We start from the raw sequence: 22,856 nt of genomic DNA, 5'->3' as shown, positions 1-22,856 counted from the left end.
CCCTGTTGTGCTGTATTGTTAGAAATATTACATCTATATATGCTGTAAAGCTAGCAATATAGTGTTAAAATCGTTGCTTTGTACATCTTTATGTCTTTTAAAGATATTAAGAGAAGAAATGAGAAAAATATATTTATAGAGTTTTTTAGTTTAACTCCCACATTTATCATTTCTGGTGCTCTTCCCTTTTTGCTGTGTATTTGAGCCTGGTGTCATTTCCTTTCAGCTTCATGGACTTCCTTTAGTACTTTTTGTAAGGCAGGTCTGCTAGCAAAAATTTCTTTCAGTCTTTGTTTATCTGAGACTATCTTTATTATGCCTTCGTTTTTGAAGGATAATTTTGCTGCCTTCTGAGTTGACAGCTTTTTTCTTTCAGCACTTTGGATATGTGATTCCACCATGTTCTGGCCTCTGTTGTTTCTGATTGAAAGTTGACTGTTAATCTTGGTGGTGGTTCCCTACACATACTGAGTAATTTTTCTTTTCATGCTCGCAAGATTTTTCTTTTTGTGTTTGCTTTCAGCAGTTTGACTGTGATGTGCCTAGGTGTGGGTCTCTATGTATTTATCCTACTTGAGATTCACTGAACTACTAAGATCTGTAGATTTGATTTCTTTTAAAAAAATGACATTTGGGAAGTTTTTGGCTGGTATTTTATTAAAAAAATAGTTTTTCCTGCTCTCTCTCTCTCTCTCTCTCTCTCTTCTCCTGGGACTCCAGAAATGTTGGTAAGTTGGTCTCTGAGGGTCTGTTCAATTTTCTTCAACCTTTTTTCTCTCTATTCTTGAGATCAGATAATTTCTACTGATGTGTCTTCAAGGTCATTGATTTTTCTTCTGCCATCTTGAATCTGCTGTTGAGCTCTTCTATTAAATTTTTTGTTTAGTTACTATATTCTTCAACTTCAGAATTTCCATGTGGTTCTTCTGCATAATTTCTGTACCTTTATTGAGAATCTCTTATTTGCTGATTATTTTCATAATTAAAAAAATTTAAAAGATGGGTTATTCTTTTCTTTTAATGTATTAATAATAGATGTTTTAAAATCTTTGTTGCTTAAACCAGTGTCTGAGGATACTCAGAAACTGTAGTGACTGCTATTTTTCATTAATATGGGTTACGTTTTCTTTTTTTTTGTACACCTCATAATTTATTGTTGACAATTAGGCATTTTAGATGATATATTGGAGTAACTCTGGATTGTGATTGCCTCCCCCACCCCCCAGGTTATTGTTAGTGTTGTCATTTCACTGTTGTTTATGTATAATATAATCCTGTTGGAAAAAAGTAAATTTTATTTTGGACAAAAGTTTATCTGCAAAAATAGACATGCATGATTATCCAGGAAAATTCTGAAATGAAAGGGTACTGAGGGGTGAATAGCTCCATCAGAATTTAAACTTTTTAAAAATATAGGTACAATGTTGAAATATTTTAAAAAGTGAATTAGTATTATACTTTCTGAAGTTCAAAAGTGGAATTATTACTGGTTTATTCTAGATGAGAAAGACTATTCTTCCTACCGTTGTACCGTTGTGAAAACTGATATAAAATCATAGGGTGTTTCATATATCATCTGGTCTCCAAGCTTCCAGTGAAAGGAGTATGTATGAGCTATTCTTGCTAGATAGGAGTCTAGAATTTTTAAAGACCTTCATGGTAGGAAATTCCATAAACTCTTTAGTCTGTTACTTTGCTCAGAAATACTTCATGTCAGGAAGTTTTCCCCTTATGTATAGCATATGTTCTTTGTTTTTATTTTTTGGGATATGATACATGGTCTCCTTATGATTATTTTCATCTTTTTGTCAGCTTTTCCTGTCCGAGATGACCTTGCTGATTATGTTTGTGTAGCTAGGTATTTAATATGATTTTATAGCTGTAATCCTTTCTATTGTGAATGCATATGCATTTCTGTGTCTCTAGTAATGTTTGTCTTAAGGTCTATTTGGTCTGATATTTGTATATCCACTCCAGCTTTCTTATGGTTACTGTTTCCATAGTGTATCCTTTTTCCATAGTATGTCCATAATCTGTGCATGACTTGTACAGAATGTAGCCTGTACGTGACTAGTTCTGTCTATTATTTGTGAGGCCTAGTACTGTGTTTGCTTCTCTCTTCACAGAATTTACAAAAGCAGATATGAATAGTGTTATTAAGTGGTTTCTTAATCTTTGTTTTCTCTTTTCTAAACTTTTAGGTCTGTAACCATCTAAATTTCCTACCAAGTCTCATATCTCTGAAGCCATAGATTCCAGATCTAGGCAAATTGTTCTTTTTAAGGCCAGGTTTATTTCACAGTAACTACTTACCACTATTATGTTTTTCCGGTTTGAGACTTAAAAACAAGTCATTGCACTGAGCATTCAGGCATAGTCAACTGTTTACAAAAAGTGATCACTTCATTATTCATACCAGTTTCTCCATATTGTATTTGTACAGTATTTTTCCCTCCATGAGTAATGTGTTTTGTTTGTTGTTTTCCATTTTTCTTTTTGTAGGAATTGGATGGCATAAGTGATTAAGGTGGTATTGAGGGTCTCTGAAGCTTATGAAAGGTAGAAACTCAACCATGATTTCTTTTTCAACTCTACAGCATTTCCTTCCTTGAAGTCTTCATTTTTACTTTAGTCTCAGGTAACTTCAATACTTATATTTCATAATCATGAATAAGTAAACTTTTTCAGATATGAAACCATTTTTTGTCTGCTAGAATTTCATGTTGAGTTTATATAATAGTTTCTTTATGTTTTGGCATTTATATCTGGAAGAAACTTGGGGTTTAATCTTTTTCTTGAGAAAATATTGTTAAAAGAAAATCAGTGAATAATGATATTGTTTTAGATTTTAAGTTTGGTTTAGCACAGAAAAATAAGTCTAGCTTATTATGTAATCTGAAGTGAAATTTCAGTGGGAAGGTATTTTCTTCTTTAATCCTTTTTCTCAGCAGAGTTATTGCATTTTTCACCTGCCTGTCATTGACACATACATACCCCGTTAAATTTTCCAGAATTTGCAGGAAAACTCTGTTTTCATATGTGGGAAAATTAGACCTATTAATCAAATTTAATGGTGTTTGGCATATAATTTTTAAAATGAAAAAGGGTACTTGTTAACTGTACATTGGTATGTAATGTATGTTTGCCTGCACCGATATAAAGAAGCAGTCATGTAGATAATTCAGTAATCACTTATATTAGATATGTTAGTTAAAATATAGACTTGACTACTGTGACAGAGGCTTAAAAAGGTAGAAATATATGTCTGTTTATTTGCAAAGTCCATGTGAACAATCTTGAGATTGTATGGAGTCCTCCAGAGTCACCATGGCCTAGGCTTCTCTGTCTTGCTCTGCCATCCTTAATATGTGGCTTCTCTTCTGTGGTCCAAGATGGTTACCATCCTGTCTGCCAATAAGGGGAAAGACAAGGGAAGAACATTTTCCTCTCCTTCCCCTAAGGGGAGTTGTGTATATCACTTCTGCTCACATCCCAGTGGCTATAACTTTGTCACATGACTACAACCAGCTGCAAGGGAGATTGGGAAATGAGTCTTAGCTAGGTGGCGGCGTGTCTCACTTAATATTTTATTATTGGGCAAGAAGGAGAGAACAGATTCTGGGGGTACAGCTAGCTGTCTATCACATTAGAGTTAGTGTCAGATTTACTTTCCACTTTTCTAGTTTAGACTAAAATTAAAATATAATTTTTATTGTTCAAGACATATTGACTCTGGACCTGGAACAATACTTTGGAAATTGTGCTTATTTAAGTTCTGACACAATTCTAATTTTGTAACTAGTCATCATGGTTCTTTGACTAAACACTGTTAGTCTTGATGTTATAAGATGGAGTAAGATATTAAAAGTTAAAATTGACTTGAGATAATTCCACATTTTCACTGCCATTAGGTTGAAGTGATTTGTGTGACGTTTTAGACTCTAAGGCAAGGTTAAGGGGTTTGGGTGGGAGGATCTTGTTAGCTACTCATAAAGCTAAATGATCCTTCTAATTCCAAATGTTTATTCTAAATGTTTAGATATGATCAGAACAACTTATTCTCAAAGACATTATATACTTTAAGTAGTTCTTTTTAGATGAAAAGTATTTCATTGTACATTACATTTTATGGTTCTTGTCTTTTTGTAAATCCTGTACTTTGAAACAATTATCAAATAGTGTATGTTTCCATTAGAGAATTTATTAAAGGATTGGAAACTAGTTGTCAGTTTTCCACCATAGTTTATGTCAACCTCAACATGTATAAACCTTGGTACCATTTTTGAGAGACTTGAGATAACAATTAGTTTTGATAAATTTGTGTACTTGTATACATATTTATATTAGGCCTGTTGATTTAAGTTTATTAATAAATGGTGATAAGACATCATAGATGTTTTTGGCGTTGAAGGTGATGAGCACATTTTTATTTCTATTGTACTTCCCAAGTCGGGTTTGTGCCATTCAAGTGAGAGCATTTATCTGATGTTGAAAAAATCAAATGTTGATTTAAATAGTTAACGCTTTTCTATTCTTCAGTGAGTCTTGGATACTATATACTACATATTAAAAATAACTTAGGTGTTTAATGTTTGTTCACATAATGTACAGGGAAGTCAGTTTTAAGAAGTATTTTTGATATTCTTTTTTATTACACAAGACTGTAGAAAATTCATAGTTTCCTAATAGAATGCGTGTTTATAATATTAATGTTTGAATTGTTGGTATTGGCATAAAATGTGATGGATGAAACAACTAGATCCAGCAGAAGGTAGGGTTCTCTTTTCTTTGGACCTTTTTTGCCTTTTCCCTCTCCCTCTCTTTTTTAAGATAAAATATAGCTGTTTCTTAACAGTTTGAATTGCCATAAATTTGATGTTTTAATGTTTCTAAATACCACTATTTTCTTGTTGTTATTTTAGAAGACTTGGGTGATAAATATTTGGAGACTATGCTTAGATTCCGCTTTATTTGAGGGGGGCTTCAGGCATATAGAAATGCCTGTTAACTTGGGCTTAAATATTTATAAATTATCTTTCTGTTGTTAAAAAATGATCCCAGGTTTTCTTTAGTTACTATATTGTATAACATGATTGATCTTAGCCTGTAAATTCTCTTATTAAACATCTTTTATTGTTGCTAGCACTAATCAGAAAGACTATTTTCTCCAGTTGCCATTATTGTAAATGATGCTTCTATTAGGATGTTTTGAAATAGTAGAAATTTAAAAATCATCAAGGAGCATAGTTTACAAAATATGCGTTACACATGCAAAATGGTAGTTATACGAAGGTATATCTGAAGGGGTTTCTGAATGTAGAATATGCCTAGATAAGAAGTAGATTTTGTTTTTAAATTAGAGATGAAGCAGTTTTTTGCTTAGATCGAAACTATACTTTTGGAAAATGAGAGAGAATAGAAAATTTCTTAGGAATGGACAAGTTGCAGATTGTTAAATCTGTATTGATCGTGGTTTTGTCTTTTGCTTTGTCTGACCAGTTGATCTTGAGGCTGATTGATACTTGTATTTCTAGTGCTGATTTTTTTTTTTTTTGGTGCGGAAGATTGGCCCTGAGCTCACATCTGTTGCCATTCTTCCTCTATTTTGTATGTGGATCTCTGCCACAGCATGGCTTAATGAGCAGCGTGTGGGTCTATGCCCAGGATCTGAACCTGTGAACCCCAGGCCACCAAAGCAGAGCACGTGAACTTAACCACTAAGCTACCTGGCCGGCCCTTAATGCTGATACTTTTAAGGTGTAATTTCTTACTGACTCCTACATAGGTTAGAAATATCCAAATTAATGTAATTGGCGTCCTCCAGACAACAAGGAGTTTGCTGAAAATGCTTTGAATTGGAAGTAATTTGTGAAATCTAGCTTTTTGTTTTTATCTGTTTCAGAATAGGTTCTTTTGAGTACTTCTCTTCTGTCTACAAGTGAAGTCTCTTTATAGGTTGAATGGGTTCTGGTATAAGGCAGATATTGTTGATTTGGGAGAATATTTTGAGTTGGAAATTATTCTTTTTATAGAAAAGAATGATATTTAGGTTCCTAAGCTTGCCCACTATAATCTGTTTTGACTCATATAGTTCAGGTTCTTCAAGATTTGAAGAATGGAAGGATTAAGAGGGTATATGTTAAACCTGTGAAAAAAAGAATGTGGAGAAATTCGGATGTGAGTAATAGATGGAAGTGGGAAAACAGGAAATGTAGAAAGTGTCCATTCCTCCTGAAGGAGAAAAAGGGATTCTGTGTCACAAAGTTCTCCAGTGGTAGCAATGAGATGGGGGTAGCCAGCTAAGGAGTGTTGGATTGCTTTACCAAGCCAAGTAGTGGTGACAGGTGGCCTCAGATAGGTGGATGAGGAGAGAATTCAGTGAGTTCTTATATTGTGTCCAGGGCCTTTTCAAGGTAGGAGATGGTATGGTCTCATAGAAAGTGTGTTAAACCACGTGAGCCTGGTTTGAAATCCCAGCTTGCCTCCTAGCTATGTGACATTGGGTAAACCCGGTTTCTTCATCTGGTAAATGGGGATATACTGTTACTGTCTTGAGTGTTATTGTAAATATTAAATGAAGTAACGTGTATAAATGTGCCCAGCACAGGGTTTTGCATTTAGTAGGTCCTCAACACGTGTTAGTTGTCCTTCCTCTCCAGGTTATGATAATCTCTGAACTTTATAATACAGAGTCAAACCTATTAATAAATTTAGAAAGATAGTTTCCTCATTAATTGCATAGAATTTCCGTAAAAAAACTCAGTAAGCATCCTAAGTGCCTTGTATAGTTGATTAAAAATAAGTAGTAATGCCCAACTTGTCCATGTGTTATGCTTCTGTTAACTTTGTCCTCTGAAAACAAACCCTAACAGTCTCCACAGCTTAGGAAATAATTGTCACAAATACTTGTATTAAAAGCCCTGATTCAGAGCTTATTTACTCTATTTCAACTTGCAAATATATAAAGCTTAGTTTCTAATTGTTTGCACACAGTTGATTAGAAGCATTAAATTAGAAGGTGACAATAAGAGGAGTCAGCTGTCTCTTCTGGAAGACAGGAGAGAGTAGTGGCTGATAATTTATGTTCTCTTTAAGTACGTCATTGCCATTAGGCTTGAATGACTGGGGTTACTTAATCGGCTACAGTTGGGATTACTTTCACACAGCTGAACCAAACATTTTTCAATAGAAAAGGATGGGTAGGGGTGTGTGTGCAAGAGAGGGAATTGAATGGGGCAGGAAGCGGAATTGTGGCTTCCTAAATATCCCTGTTGTAACTTTGAGCTTTTCTGGCAGAGGGTTGGAGATGAAGGAAGAATAAAACTTGGAAGAGGGAAAAGAATGCAGTTTGAAGTAATCCATTGAAGGGAGATTTAGGAGAAATTGGCCCGAGCTGGGCCCCTTCCTTTTCTTCCTCTCTCCGGCTCTGTTCTAGTTTTTAGCAATCTCTGTTCTGGGTAACTTGAGTTCCAGAAGGAGTGCCATCCCACCTTTAGCTGAATTAGCCCTAGGACGTCATTGTCAGCCCTCTCTTGGCTCTTAACAACTCTGCTATTTTATACCCTTTGTCAACTGCCCAGGGTCCCTTTGCTTACAAAATGATGGGTCCCCACAAGGAGCTCAGGGTGGCTTATTGCTCGTTACTCCACCTCGTCCCTCTTTTTCCCAATTTGGACCCCAGGCTCCTGGCAGTGCAAATTAATTGCGTTTATTAATTTGCATATTTCTTTTATTTCTTTTTATTTCTTTTTTCTTCCAGAGCAGTCTTTCATTTAATTGACATGACTTGAAGCATTATTTCTTCCTCTCTGCTGTGTAATATATCTAACTCCTGCATTTCCATTTATTGTATAGACATTTGGGTCAAAAAGCAGTTGGCTTTTGGAAGGTTTAGCAGGAAGAGACATTTAACTGTTCACATCTTAGTATGGATTGATTACATCGGTTTCCTTTCTTACACTTGGCTGATCCTCCCTGAAAATGGTGAAGTTAGCGAAGGGGAGTAGCCTGTGTTAACTTCTGAGCACGGGCCTTTTGTCGTATTCGGTCTGTGAAAGTGCAGTGAGGCCTATGAGAGCTCTGACTGAGAGTGTGTAGGAGTTAGAAGGGGCAGAGTGGAAGACGATAAGCACTTATCAGAGAGCTTCAAGGACAGTAAAAAAGTAGTTTCTTTACTTTATCGTTTTTCTTAGTGTAGCTTTGCCCTTTTCCCTTTTGTAATAGGCTTGATGAAATTAACTTTTTGTTTGAGAGGCTTGTTTCGTTTCCTGTCCAGCTTACCCTGCCCAGACACCAGTTGAGGTGTGTGATACAAGTATGGCTCACTTTGTCTGTGTGTCTTCTTGATTTTTTCCACTTAGTATATGTTGGAGAACTTTTCACCCAGCACACATAGCAACCTCATTCCTTTTAACAGCTGCGTAGATTCCATTGTGTGGTTGAATCGTAATTAATTTGACAAGTCTCTTAGTGGGTGCTTAGGTTGTTTCCAATCTTTTCCCATTAAAGGGTTGCACCAAACATCCTTGTGCATGTATCTTTGGTTAATTTCTATGAATAAGCCCACAGGATTGTGTTTATCCCTAGCAGTGAGGTTGCTGACTCAACGGTATGTGCAGTTTTCATTTTGATAGGTATTTCCAAGGCTCACCAAAAACCTTGTAAGAACAGTGTTCATTGATAGCAAAATCTGTGTTGGTATCTTAGCATTTTCTGGTATTTCAGGGAAATTGTTTCAAAAACAGTTTCTGGCTAGACAATAACTTGAAATGTATGGCTTAATTTGAGGTGATAGGAATAAGAAACTGTATGTAAGAAAGGAAGACTCCTGTTTGTGTGTATATGGCCTGTTTTCAAGAAAATTATCCAAGAAGTCAAGTTTGTCTTCCCTTTACAGTATTTCTGCTTCCTTTCCATTTACTACCTCTGTATTGAGGTGTACTCTCTTCCCGTTCCAAGTTCCTCACTCTGGCACTTTATGCAAACCTGCCTTTTCCCCCAAAATATTCTCAATCCCCAAAGGACTTTGACTTCCTCATTATTTATTACTTCAGCCTGATGTTAGGTATAAGGTTGGTAAAAAAAAATTATAATTTACATATTAACAATATATTATAGGAGTATAGTTTTAAATAGTATGCATATATTAGGATATGCTAAATTTTTAAAAAATTAATGAGGTATATGATCAAAAATGTTGGAGTTGGTGATCATTGCTTTAGGGGAATGTAGACCTTGTGTTGAGTTAATAAGTTAGCTTCAACTTTAGCTACTCTTTTTTTTTTTCCTGAGGAAGATTCGCCCTGAGCTAACATCTGTGCCAATCTTCCTCTTTTTCATATGTGGGTTGCTGCCACAGCATGGCTGCTGACAAGTAGTGTAGATCTGTGCCTGGAACCAGGCTGCTGAAGCGGAGTGCACCTAACTTAACTGCTAGGCCATGGGGCCAGCCCTGCTACTTTTTATTTTTTTTTTAAAAACTAAGTTCTGTCCTAGGTCAGTTTCTCTAAGTTGATCTTTTAATAACTTCTTCTGCATCCTCCATATTCTTTAAAAGCCCCAAGTTTTTTGTTTTTAAAAAATAATGACTTATGTGGCAATAGCAGCTTTAGTAGCAACAAAGAATTGCAGTAAAGGGTGGCTTTGTGTATGTATAAATCCCTTTTAAGTTAGAGGCTTTCCAGGTTCTTTAAGAAAACAGTAAATAGATGAGAAGAATGTAATTGATTTGGTAAGAATTTCCAAGGAAATGGCCAGAATAAGCAAATTGTAGCCCTAAAAGACTTGTTTCACTTAGTTGTAGGATAGTTTATTCTGTAAGAACTGTGATAAATAGAATATTTGAAGACAACAGTTATTTGGTGATAGATTTGTAATCTTTGTCCTTTAGATTTCAAGTTTGCTACTTAAAGATTTTGAAAAATGAAATCAGATTCTTGGTCCTTTGTCCTATATATATTCTAAACTGATAATATCTGGTACCAGGGAAGACCAGATTATCAAGTATGAATTATATTTTATTTTGTTTACTTTGCTGTTTATATAAGCTGTTTTTTTGAGCTGTTGTCTAGGTAAAGGTTTCTCCCTGGATGATAATGTTAGTAAATGAGAGTATTTAGATTTCAGTATTGTGTTTGAATTTAACTGATTGTTTATTTTACCTCTGAAAGCTGTGATCAAGGTAGTAACCATTACCTACCTGATTGATTTGGGAAAGAGGTGACTAAACTGAGACACAGTGAATGCATTTACTAATTGTGGGCCCTTCGTATTGGGTAGGATATGTATGTCTGTTTCACACAGTCTGATAATAGAAGTTGGTTTTAAAAAACAAATTTGGTACCAGCACTTTGACCTTCTTTGAGATGGTTTCTTTGATTCATGATTTTTGTTATAATTCCTAGAGTAACACAATGGAATATGAATTTACAGCAACCAAAGTTAGAAGGGCAGATTTAATATTGTCTGTCTTTTCTATAATAATGGAGAAAATAAAATCATGTAACTATTTAATAGTGTTTGGTTCTTATGACCTATTAAATTTATTTAATCATGTGCAACTACTTAATATATTAGTAATGGAAATACTACTTTTATTTCATTTTAACAAATTTAAAAACATTTGTAAATAAATAACATAGAAAGTTTCAAATTAGAGATAAATATAAATATGAAAAAAACCTGGTAATTTCACCACCCAGTGTTAGTGTTAATATTGTTAATATTTTAGATAAACCCTTGTACGTTCAAACACACACACTCACATATTTCCTTTAATATGTTGGAATATTTCCCCAAATTTTCAAATATATTTCAAGAATATTTCTTAGGACCGTATGGATTTTTTTTGAGTTTCACCATGCTTTAACTTTTTGTTGAAGTACTGTAGTAAGTGACAGAAATGTGCACCTATCACAGATGCACATCTTGAACTTTTACCAGGTGAGCACGTCTGTGCAGCCAGCCTTCAAGGCAGGAGGAAACGTTGCCAGCTTCCAGACGCTCCCCTGGTCCCGCTCCCAGTGAGCCGTTATTCTGATTCTATTTCTAAGAAAAACTGTACAGAGATAGAATTTACATGCAGTAAAATTCACCTATTTTAAGTGTACAATTCAGTGATTTTTAGTAAATTTACCGAGCTGTACAACCATCACTATAGTTTTAAAAAATATGTATGAATATATTTTAACCAGTTTTCTTTTATTGAATACATAGTGTATTTCCAGGTTTTCACTGTTGTAAACTCTACTGTAGTGATTTTCCATATGTTTCTCTGTATACGTTTCTGATTTCGTTAGGATAGGTTCTTAAAAGTCTAATCACTGGTTCAGGGAATATGTGCATTTTTATGGCTTTCAGTACATAGTAGTAAATTACCTTTGTAAATAGTTGAACTAATTTATATTCCCACTGTCAGTAGATAAGTATGTGTTTTTTTTTTTCCCCACCACTTCAACATTGGATGTAATTTTTAAAAGAGTCATTACCAGTTTGGTGGATGAAATATGGTACCTCGTTCATTTCTTTGATTACTACTGTAAGTGACTATTATTTTATATATTTAGTGACTAAGTTTTCTTTATGATTTGCCTGATAGGGTTTTGTCAGTTTATTTCTTAACAAATGCATCTCTTTTTATTTTTTATTTTTAAGAAATTTTAATATATTAAAGGATATGGATCCTTTGACTGGTGTAATAAATTCTTTCCCCCAATTTGCTTTATTTTTCATAATGAAGTTGACCAGGACTTTATGCCTTAATGTCAAAAATGAAAATTTTTGTTTTACTCTACCAGCCTTTGGAAACCTATCTTGGTACTTTTTAAATTGGAGGCACTACTGAATTACATGAATAAAATTTTTCTGTTAAAGTGTGTACCTTTCATAATTTGAAATTTTAAATATCAAATAGATACATAAAACTAATTTATTATGCTTTGTTGCCAAACTTGGTCTTTCTAGGCAGTTATACTTAAGCATGAACATTGACGACAAACTGGAAGGATTGTTTCTTAAATGTGGCGGCATAGACGAAATGCAGTCTTCCAGGGCAATGGTTGTAATGGGTGGAGTGTCTGGCCAGTCTACCGTGTCTGGGGAACTGCAGGACTCAGTACTTCAAGATCGGAGTATGCCTCACCAGGAGATCCTTGCTGCAGATGAAGTGTTACAGGAAAGTGAAATGAGACAACAAGATATGATATCACATGATGAACTCATGGTCCATGAGGAGACAGTGAAAAATGATGAAGAGCAGATGGAAACACATGAAAGACTTCCTCAAGGACTACAGTATGCACTTAATGTCCCTGTAAGTAATTTCTTTCTAAAGATATTAAACTTATAGTTAGAAATGTAATTAATGTTGTTTTCAGTAATACTACAAGTCATTCAAAAGATTTTAGAAAATGTTTAAAGGCTAAATAGTTCAAATGGGTGTTCTTAAATAGATATTCTAAATATTGACAGAAATCATAGTTGAAAAGATAAAATTAAGTTTTTGTATTACATACATTTTAGAAGCTTATCTTTTCAAGGATAACATTTATTTCTCTATCAAGATTACTATTTATTAAATTTTAAGTGCTTAATTTTAAAATATATTTTGTTTTAACTTCTGGGTTTCTCCTTAAAGAGTAGAAAGATTGAACCTTGAGCATAACTAGCAAAAGATCATACATTCCATAGTTTTTCCTTCAAATTCTGTAACTCTTGGCAATTCCTGCCTTCTTAATATTTTTCAGTATCTTTCTAGAGTATACCAGCCCTTTAGTCTTTCCTATTTACCCTAGACATATCATGGTTCGTCACCTAAGGTATTCTTTTGTAGGCACCTATAACTTTTTTGGCTTCTTGTTTTTGTTTGTTTTTTGTTACCTAATGACCGGTCAAATTGTAACTGTTATGTAATCCTTTTCTATTCTTTCTGTGATGTTAAACCTGGCTTCCTTTCCGCACATCCAATATACTATACTTTTTCTTTTGCTTCAGGACCTTCATATATCCTGCCTGTAATATTCTCCTCAGCCATACTCCCTCCCTGTTTTTTTTTTTTTTTTAAATTCACCCTTTTTTTTTTAAGATTTTATTTTTTCCTTTTTCTCCCCAAAGCCCCCCGGTACATAGTTGTATCTTCTTTGTTGTGGGTCCTTCTAGTTGTGGCATGTGGGACGCTGCCTCAGTGTGGTTCGATGAGCAGTGCCATGTCCGCGCCCAGGATTCGAACCAACGAAACACTGGGCCGCCTGCAGCGGAGCGCGCGAACTTAACCACTCGGCCACGGGGCCAGCCCCCCTCCCTGTTTTTTTAACCTAGTTAGTACATCATCGTCAGCCTGCCACTTCTGTCCAGTCTAGATTGAGTCCTTGCAATAGAGACTTGTGATTACTTGTTCATGTCCTATGTCTCTGATAGATTGTGGGCTCTGTGAGAGCGTAAATTGTGTCTTAGTTTCCATTCTATCCCGGATGTTGACACATGCTGTGGAGGAATGGTTAACTACTTATAGTTGTGTTCTCACCAACTTTTACCTAGCCCATTGCAGTAGTCTTTTTTTTTTTTAGCCTGTTGATGTGATGGATTATGTTAATTGATTTTTGAATGTTGAACCAGCCTTACTTACCCGGAATAAATCCCACTTGGTTGTGGTATATAATTCTTTTTATACGTTGTTGGATTCAATTTGCTGATACTTTGTTGAGGATGTTTACATCTGTGTTCATGAGATATATTGGTCTAGCTTTCTTTTATTCTAGTATCTTTGTTTGATTTTGATATTAGAGTGATCCTAACTTCGTAGAATGAGTTAAGAGTACTCTCCCTGCTTCTCTTTTCTGGAAGATTGTGGAGAATTGGTATAATTTCTTCCTTAAGTATTTGATAGAATTTACCAGTGAATCCATATGGCCTGGTGCTTTCTTTTTTGGAAGGTTATTAATTACTGATTCAATTTCTTTAATAGATAACAGGCCTATTTAGATTGTCTCTTTCTTCTTAGTGAGTTTTGGCAGATTTTGTCTTCCAAGAAATTGGTCCGTTTCATCTAGGTTATCAAATTTCTGGGCATAGAGTTGTTCATAGTATTCCTTTATTATCCCTTTAATATCCAGGGGGTCTGTAGTGATGGCCCTACTTTGATTTCTGATATTAATTATTTGTGTCTTCTTAGCCTGGCTGCAAGCTTGCTCCCCCACCTTTTTTTTTTTAATACCATCTTAACAACTTTTAAGCATACAGTTCAATAATGTTAACTATATTTATGTTGTTGTACAAAAGCTCTCTAGAACTGTTGCATCTTGTAAAACTGAATCTCTATACCCAATGAACAACAGTTCTCCATTTTACCCTCCCCACAGTGGAGGCTTACTAATTTTATTGATATTTTAAAGGAACCAGCTTTTGATTTTCTCTCTTGATTTCCAATTTTCAATTTCATTCATTTATGCTTTTTTTTTTTTTTTTTTTTTTGGTGAGGAAGATTGTCCCTGAGCTAACATTTGTGCCATTCTTCCTCTGTTTTGTATGTGGGATGCTGCCACAGCAGGACTTGTTGAATGGTCTGTAGATCTGTGCCAGGGATCTGAACTCACAGACCCCAGGCCACCAAAGTGGAGCGTGCAAACCTAAGTGCTAGGCCATTAGGTTGGCCTGTCTGCTCTAAATTTTATGATTTCTTTCCTTTTGTTATTTTGGATTTAATTTCTTTTTTTCTAGTTTTGTAAGGTGAAAGTTGAGATGATTGATTTGAGATCTTTCTTCTTTTCTGATATATGTATTCAGTGCTATAAATTTCCCTCTAAGCACTGTTTTTGTTGTGTCCCACAAATTTTGATGTTGTATTTTTATTTTCATTTAGTTCAATATATCTTTTAATTTCTCCTGAGATTTCTTCTTTGATTCATGTGTTATTTATAAGTGTATTGTTTAATCTCCAAGCATTTTGGGATTTTCCAGCTATTTTTCCATTATTGATTTCTAGTTTAATTTCGTTGTGGTCTGAAAGCATATGTTGTATGATTTCTATTCTTTTAAATTTGTTAAGCTGTGTTTTATGGCCATGAGTGTGATCTGTCTTAGTGAATGCTCCATGTGAGCTTGAGAAGAATGTGTGTTCTGCTGTTGGATGAGCAGTCTGTAGATTGCAGTAGCCTTTTTATTGGACTGGCTGTAGTAAGCCTTGTCCAATCTATATTTCAGATAGTTTCTATGGTGATCTTTCACAAATGAGATTTGTACTTCTCACTCCCCTACTAAAACCTCTTCAGAGGTTCCTTGTTGCCAAACAACTAAAATGTGCTCTTTTGCCTGGGCTGGAAGAGCCTTCTTAATCAGCTCCCCTCGTATCTAGCCCCTTAACACAGGAGTCTAAGCCCCTCTCCCCGCTTCATCCTTTAAGCAATTCAAATTACTTTAGTTGCCCAGGTCCACTATGATTTTTTCTATTACTTCTGTATGTGTTATCTATACCTGTAATATTCTTTGTGGGAATCTACTGTTTGTCACTTCTCTGCTTGAAAACTTTCTCTTTTGTGTAATTTTGATTATGGTAACTAACTTATTTTGCACTTCTTTACTTGAAAGACTATAAAGTCTCTTTTCTGGATCCTGCCTTTTAACTTTGTGTTCTCAATACCTGGGCTATATATAGTAGGCAATACTTGTATTTTTTGAGTGAAAATACATTTTTTTTTAAATTTAGGAAAAGTTTAAAGTGAAATGCTCTCAAATCCTAAGCTTTTATTTCAGAGTTTTGACAACTACATAAATGTGTATAACCCACAGCCCATCAAGATACAGAATATTTCCATCATCCTAGAAAGTTTCTTTGTGTTTCTTCCCTGTCAATCCCCTCCACAACAATTTGTTCTGATTTTTTTTCCCCCATCATAGATTAGTGTTGTCCCTTGAGAACTTCATGTAATTGGAATCATATGTAACTGTTGTGTCTGGCCGTTTTTGCAGCTTATCTGTGTTGGTTGCGTGTATCAGTAAGTAGTTCATTCCTTTTCATAGTTGGTTAAAATTCTGTTGTTTTATTATCCTAAAATTTGTTTATTCATTTCCCTTTTTTATGGTTATTTATGTTATCTCTGGTTTTTTTTCTTTTTTTTTTTTTTTAAAGATTTTTTTAAAATTTTTTTCCTTTTTCTCCCCAAAGCCCCTCTGGTACATAGTTGTATATTCTTCGTTGTGGGTCCTTCTAGTTGTGGTATCTGGGACGCTGCCTCAGCGTGGTTTGATGAGCAGTGCCATGTCCGCGCCCAGGATTCGAACCAACGAAACACTGGGCCGCCTGCAGCGGAGCGCGCGAACTTAACCACTCGGCCACGGGACCAGCCCCTGTTATCTCTGGTTTTTAACCTTTATGATTAAAGCTGCTATGAACATTCTTGTACAAGTCTGTTTTCTTTTGGGTACATTTTTATAGAAGTTAAATACTTTTTCTTGTGTTTTCATTTTGTTTGCTCTAGTGTCTGTCTTTGTGTTAGTGTCACAGTATCTTGATTGTTGTATCTGTTACAGTAAATCTTGAAATCAGGTAGTATAAGTCCTCCGCTTTTGTTATTCTTTTGAGAGACTATTGTGACTATTCTAGGTCATTTGCATTTTGGTATAAAATATAGAATCAACCTTTCAGTTTGTATAAAAGGAGCCAGCTAGATTTTGATTGGGATTGCATTGATTCTATATATTGACTTGATGAAAATCAACATCTGAACAATAGTGGCTTCCAATCCATGAACATAGTGTATTGCTACATTTGTTTAGGTTTTCTTTAGTTTATCTTAGTACAGTTCTGTGGTTTTCCGTATAAAGTTATTGGACGTAATTTGTTAAATTTACCCCTAAGTATTTCATGCTTTGGATACCGTTGTAAATGGTATTTTGAAGAATTTCATTGTCTGATTTTGCATGATTGGTATGTAGAAATACAGTTGATTCTTCTTGTATTGACCATTCATCCTGTGTCCTTGTTTCCTGTACTTACTAATTCTAATAGTTATTTTGTAAATTCTTTAGGTTTATTCATGGTCGTATTGTCTGATCATATTGTCCATACATTTTACATCTTCCTTTCCATTCTATATGTCCTTTACTTCTTTTTCCTTCCTTATTGCACTAACTAGGGCCTCCAGTACAATACTGAATAGAAGTAGATATCTTTGCCTTATTCCTGATCTTTAGGGGACTGTGTTCAGTTTTTCACCATTTAGAATTGTTTTAGCTGTAGGTTTTTTATAGATGATCTTTATTAGGTTGAAGAGTTTTCTTTCTAGTTTGATAAGGTTTTTTTTTTTTTTAACTATGAAAGGGTGTGTAACTTCATCAAATGCTTTTTCTGTATTGATTAGATGGTCATATGATTTTTTCCCCCTTATCTTAATATAGTGAATTACAGTGATTGACTTTCAAATGTTAAACCAACCTTGTGTTCCTGGGATAAACTGCACTTGATCATGATGTGTCATCCTATTTATATGTTGCTGGAATCAGTTTACTAATTTTTAGAAAAATTTTTTATGTATATGTTTGTGAGGGATATTAGATTTCTTGTAGTATCTTTGTTTTAGTTGTACTAGCCTCATTATAAGTGAGTTAGGAAGTATTTCTTCTTCTTTTTTTCTGAAAAAGTTTGTGATTGGTATTATTTCTACCTTGAGTTTTCTTGTTGGGAAAGTTTTTAATTCCAAATTTAATTTTTAAAACATATATAAGGCTACTCGGATTTTAAGTTTTTTTCTTGAATCAGTTTTGATAAATTCTATTTTTCAAGAAATTTGTCCATTTCTTCTTGTTTAATTGAACAAAATGTTTCATAATATTTTCTTATTCTTTTATTGTCTAAAGGATCTATAATGATTTCTTCTTTCTCATTACCGATAGTGGTAATTTGTCTTTTTCTTGGTTAGACTGAGTAGAGATTTATCAATTTTACTGGTCTTTTAGAAGAATCAAGTTTTGGTTTGTTGATTTTCACTATTCTTTTAAAATTTCATTCGTCTTTACTTTCTGTTATTTCCTTCCTTCTACTTTACTTTGTTTTTAATTAGCTCTTCTTTTCCTAGCTTTTTAAAGTACAAGGTTTAGATGACCTTTCTGCATTTTTAATGTAAGCATTTGAAGCTCTAAAAGTCTCTTAAGTTCGTTTGTGATTTCTTTTTGGCCTGTGAATCAATTAGAAGTATTTTGTTTAATATCTGAATATTTTGAAATTTTCCAGATATCTTTTTGTCATTAATAGAGAATGTACATTGTATGATTTCAGTCCTTTTAAATTTATTGAGACTTATTTTAGGGCCCAACAAATGATTAGTTTGTGAATGTTCTATATTCACATGAGTATTCTGGCTGTTGTTGAGTGGGTTATTTTGTATGTGTCAGTTAAGTCATTGCCTAGTTGTGTTCTTTAACTCTTTTATGTCCTTACTGATCTACTTGTTCTTTAATAGTTAAAGTCTCTTTTCAGAAAGACCCAGTTCAAAAATTATATGTTGCATTAATTGTTGTGTCTCTTTAGTTTTCTTTAGTCTGGGTTAGTTTCACACTTTTAAAATTTTATGATCATAATACTTGAAAGTTAGAGACCATTTAGTTTTGTAGACTGTCTCTCAGTTTGGGTTTATCTGATTTTTCCTCTTAATGAGATTTAAGTTATTGTCTTTGGCAGGGATATTGCAAAAAGTAATGCTCTGTTCTCTCCCCATTCCATTCTAACAGGTGGCACGTGATTTCTTTTTGCCCCATTCTGATGGTTCTCTTTGATCAGTTGATTGAGGCGATATCTGCCAGGTTTTGCCACTGTAAAGTTAATCTCATTCCTCATCACACTTTTTAATTAATTCATTTATTTGTATTAATATGTGCTTAGAAGTTTTATTCACTGGGTTAAAATTTATTACTATCCTTATTGTAATGCTTGGTTTAAGATTTGGCCAAATTGAAGCCTCTTTTAGCTGGCTTCTATGTTCTTTTAACATGCCCCATCAATCTTTGAGCACTTTCTTGCCTTCTGTCATAAGATATCTTAGGCTTATCTTACGTTTTCTTGCCTCAACCCTGCAATCATCCATTTCTTTAAGGAGCCCTAGTTCATTTTAGTGGAGAGTGGTATTTAGAAGCCAAAATCTGGGTGCTCACTGTGCTGCTCATTGCTGTTTGGGTATAGCTGTTCCCAGACCTGTCAATGGACAAAGCCAGAGAATATATGTATATGTGTAATTATATACATTTATATATATATGTGTACACACATTTACATCTATAATTATCTCTATATGTATCAGTATTGAAAACCATGAGCTCCCACTGATACCTCCCATTACAGTCTGTTACCACAGAGTACATCTTAGTTTTCTCCCTTCTGTGTTTTATAACTCCCTTGTTAGACAATGAGCAACTTGGCTTCTATTATTCTTAATATATTTACTTACTTGATCAGACCCTCCACCCCTACCTCCCATGTGTAACCATTTTTCTTTCAATGCCACCCCCTTCCCAGACTGATACTGTCTTCAGTCTACCAAGGTTTCTGTACTCCATGGCAGTGCATGCCACTCACTGTCCCCTACATGGATGCCTTTCTCCCCCTGCATGTACTGTGACCACTTGTACTGGCCCTCATCACCACTTGGAGCCCTCCTTATACCGTGTGCTTGTCCACGCCCACTATTTGATGCCTTCCTCACCCCACTTAGCTTCTTGCACCTTACTCCAGGCTGCCCACCCCCCACAACATAGACCCTTCCTTAGGCTACTTGGGTTCCAACACCTCATGCTGAGCTGCCCTTCTATGTGGAGAACCTCCTTCCCTGTTTAGACTCTGACATCTTGTTTTGGGCAGCCCCTCCCCCCCCATACAGATGCCCTCTTTATCCTGTCTGGGTTTTGATACCTTGTTCTCCTCTGGCTTATGGCTCTAGGAGTGAATGGTTCATGGAGAGTAAGTGGATAGGGAGGAATGAGAAGGGGAAGGGACAAGATTTATCCTTTTACTTTTTTTTTAATTTAAAAATTATATAGATTATAGGAAGTTGCAAAAATAGTACAGAGAGGTCCCATGTACCCTTCACCCAGTTTGCACCAGTGGTTACATTTTATATAACTATAGAGCAATCTCAAAATCAGGAAATTGACATTGCTACAGTATGTCCAATGTTGTATACTTTATCGCACATGTAGATGTGTGTAACCACCACCACAATCAAGATACAGAATTAATCTGTGATAACAAAGATCTCTCTAGTGCTACTCCTTTGTTGTCACACCTTTTCTCCCCCCCACCCCAAATCCTAACCCCTGCCTATCTTACCCCTGATCTGTTTTCCATTTCTGTAACTTTCATTTTGAGAATGCTACGTCAATGGAATCATACAGTATGTGACCTTTTGAGATTGACTTTTTTCGCATAACATAATGTCCTTGAGAGCCATAGGAATTGTTGTGTATATCAATAATGCACACGACATTGTTGTTCCTTTTTATTATAGAGTAGTATTCTATGGTATGGATGTACCACAGTTTAACCATTCACTTATTGAGGGACATTTTAGTTGTTTCCGTGTTTTGGCAATTACAAATAAAGCTACAGATTACAGATGAATATCATCTGTAGGGTTTTGTGTGAACATAGTTGCATATATCTCCAAGATAAATACCCTATCATACCCATACCACCAGATATAATCACACCTAACATTTTGGTATACGTACTTCTGTGCTTTCTAGATACACATACCATGCATCAGATCATGTTGCTTTTTATCTACTCTTTTCACTTCCCAGCATATTTTGAACTTTTCTCAACTCCTTATTCTTCTAATCCTTCTTAAACGTCTGCTCGATAGTCCATATTTGTGGATAATCCATAATTGAGTCCTGTTACTCCTAATAAATAATGATAAGTGGGAGTCCATTCTGAGAATGAATCAATGAAAAGTTGTCTCATACTTTATACCAAATGGGCAGAATTTAGGATTTGTGTAGCGTTGCTTTATAGTAGAACATAATAGACATGAGAAATTATATCCCTTACTTCTTACTTATGCATTCCTGCTGATAAAGCAGAGTGGTGAAGGGCAGGTCTTGGTATCATGAATCTGTATTTTTGAATTAAAGGGAGGACATTGATCTAGAATATATGTCCCTAGGTCCCCAAAAGTGTGAAAACTTAAGTTACCAGGCCTTTCACCCTTTCTAGTCTGTGTGCTTTTTTAAAACCTTTGAAAACCAGATATTGAACATACTAATGGTTTTCTCCTTTTATTTGCTCATTTGCTTGGAGGTCACAAAGAGCTTTATTTCATATTAACTTTTTCTTTTTTTGTGAGGAAGATTGGCCCTGAGCTAACATCTATTGCCAGTCTTCCTCTTTTTGCTTGAGGAAGATTGTCTGTGAGCTAACTTCTTTGCCAATCTTCCTCTATTTTGTATGTGGGACACCTCCACAGCGTGGCTTGGTGAGTGGTGTGTAGGTCTGTGCTGTGGATCCAAACCTGGGCCACCGAAGTGGAGTATGTGAACTTTACCACTATGCCACCAGGGCAGCCCCCATATTAACTTTTTTTGTTAATTCAAAACACAAGGTTGAGTTTCAAGGTTTCTTAAATTGTTAATAATCGTTTAGGTTCTGTAACCTATGTAAACTTAATAGTGTTTTGTGACAGTTGAAGTAAAAGTTCTTCATTTGTGATAACTGCTAGTTTCCAGTATTTATCTTGACCTTACCACTGTAAATCAGTCACCCAAATTCAACTCTGTGGACCTACGTTTTCAATGGCAATCTATAGACCAGCTTTTGAATGTCTGTAGTTTATTTGCTAGAACTTTGTTTTCTAGTACGGTAGAAATTTGAATTAAAATTAATGTTTTAGTTCCTCAGTCTCCTTTGCCACATTTCAAGTACTCAGTAGCCACATGTGGTTAATGGCTTCTGTATTGGGCAGCATAGGTAAATAACATTTCCATCATTGCAGAAAATTTTATTAGATAGCACTGGATAGCACTATGTGAGAAAGCTTCTCAGCTCCCAGAAACTGAATTTATTTCAGAAGTTTGAAAATAGTATTTGGTTTATCTTTTTTATTCTTATTTCCATTCAAGAGGAGTTGGGAAATCATAACTCTTTATATCTTTATTTTTCCACGTTGTTGGTAAGCATGTTGAAGAGTCAAGACATGTATGTGTTGACAAGATAGAACAAATTGTAATTCGTAATGATATATGCCGCATTTGTTTTCTGGAAAATTATTGGATTTATCACTTGAACAACAAGATTTTATAAATTAGCTATAAAAATCATATTCTAGTCATATAATGATATAAATTGTAAAATATTTCAGATATTTATAATTCCTGAAAAAGTACACTGTATCATTCGTTTAGCATTTTATCTTAGTCACACATTTCTGTGCTATAAAACAGTGTGAATAAAACTGTCAGCTTCTATGCATTTTGTATTTGTGATTATTTTGTTTAATGGCCTAGGAAACTCAAAAGGTATTTGGCCATTGTTATAAGACCTCTGTTTTGTTTTTTAGTTTTTAAATATCCTTAAATCCTGTCATTACTTTAAGGAGGGTTGTTTAGATATTTTCCCAAATACCTCTTGCTCCAGTCAATAAAATCGTAATATTCTGATGGTAAGAATTTGAATATACATCTTACAATGGATAACTTTTTCCCTCCTATTTTAAAAAAAGAAAGGAATCATTTTACCCATTTCAATGTTTTTAAGGTACTTTTATTTTTACCACATATTTTATGCTCTGGTTTAATTGCAGAATTGGATTGCATTTATTGGTGACAGATGATCTTTCCCAATCGTCTTGGAAGGTGACAAATCTGTTTGCCTTTGTATT

At 34.7% G+C, this 22,856-nt stretch overlaps 1 protein-coding gene across 18 annotated transcripts in view; it reads left to right on the top strand.

Annotated features, from left to right (window-relative positions):
* The window catches only part of ZNF148 (zinc finger protein 148), a 119,025-nt gene that overhangs the window by 39,198 nt on the left and 56,971 nt on the right, over positions 1-22,856 (top strand). For 8 of the 18 annotated variants that reach the window (XM_044771416.2, XM_044771420.2, XM_044771417.2 and 5 more), the window contains 2 exons: positions 2,503-2,638; positions 11,962-12,310. The exons of 4 other annotated variants lie outside the window; for them this stretch is intronic. In XM_044771416.2, coding sequence (XP_044627351.1) covers positions 11,978-12,310 — 333 coding nt within the window. In that variant the 5' untranslated portion in view covers positions 2,503-2,638; positions 11,962-11,977. Of the gene's footprint in view, positions 1-2,502; positions 2,639-11,477; positions 11,537-11,961; positions 12,311-22,856 lie in introns of all 18 variants that reach the window. 6 more of the 18 variants (XM_044771419.2, XM_070509100.1, XM_070509097.1 and 3 more) reach the window with 2 other exon arrangements.

Source organism: Equus asinus, chromosome 5 (genome assembly GCF_041296235.1).
Source record: "Equus asinus isolate D_3611 breed Donkey chromosome 5, EquAss-T2T_v2, whole genome shotgun sequence".
Classification (NCBI taxonomy): Eukaryota; Metazoa; Chordata; class Mammalia; order Perissodactyla; family Equidae; genus Equus; species Equus asinus.
The sequence above is the reverse complement of the archived record's forward strand: the minus strand, read 5'-3'. Positions and strand labels throughout refer to the sequence as shown.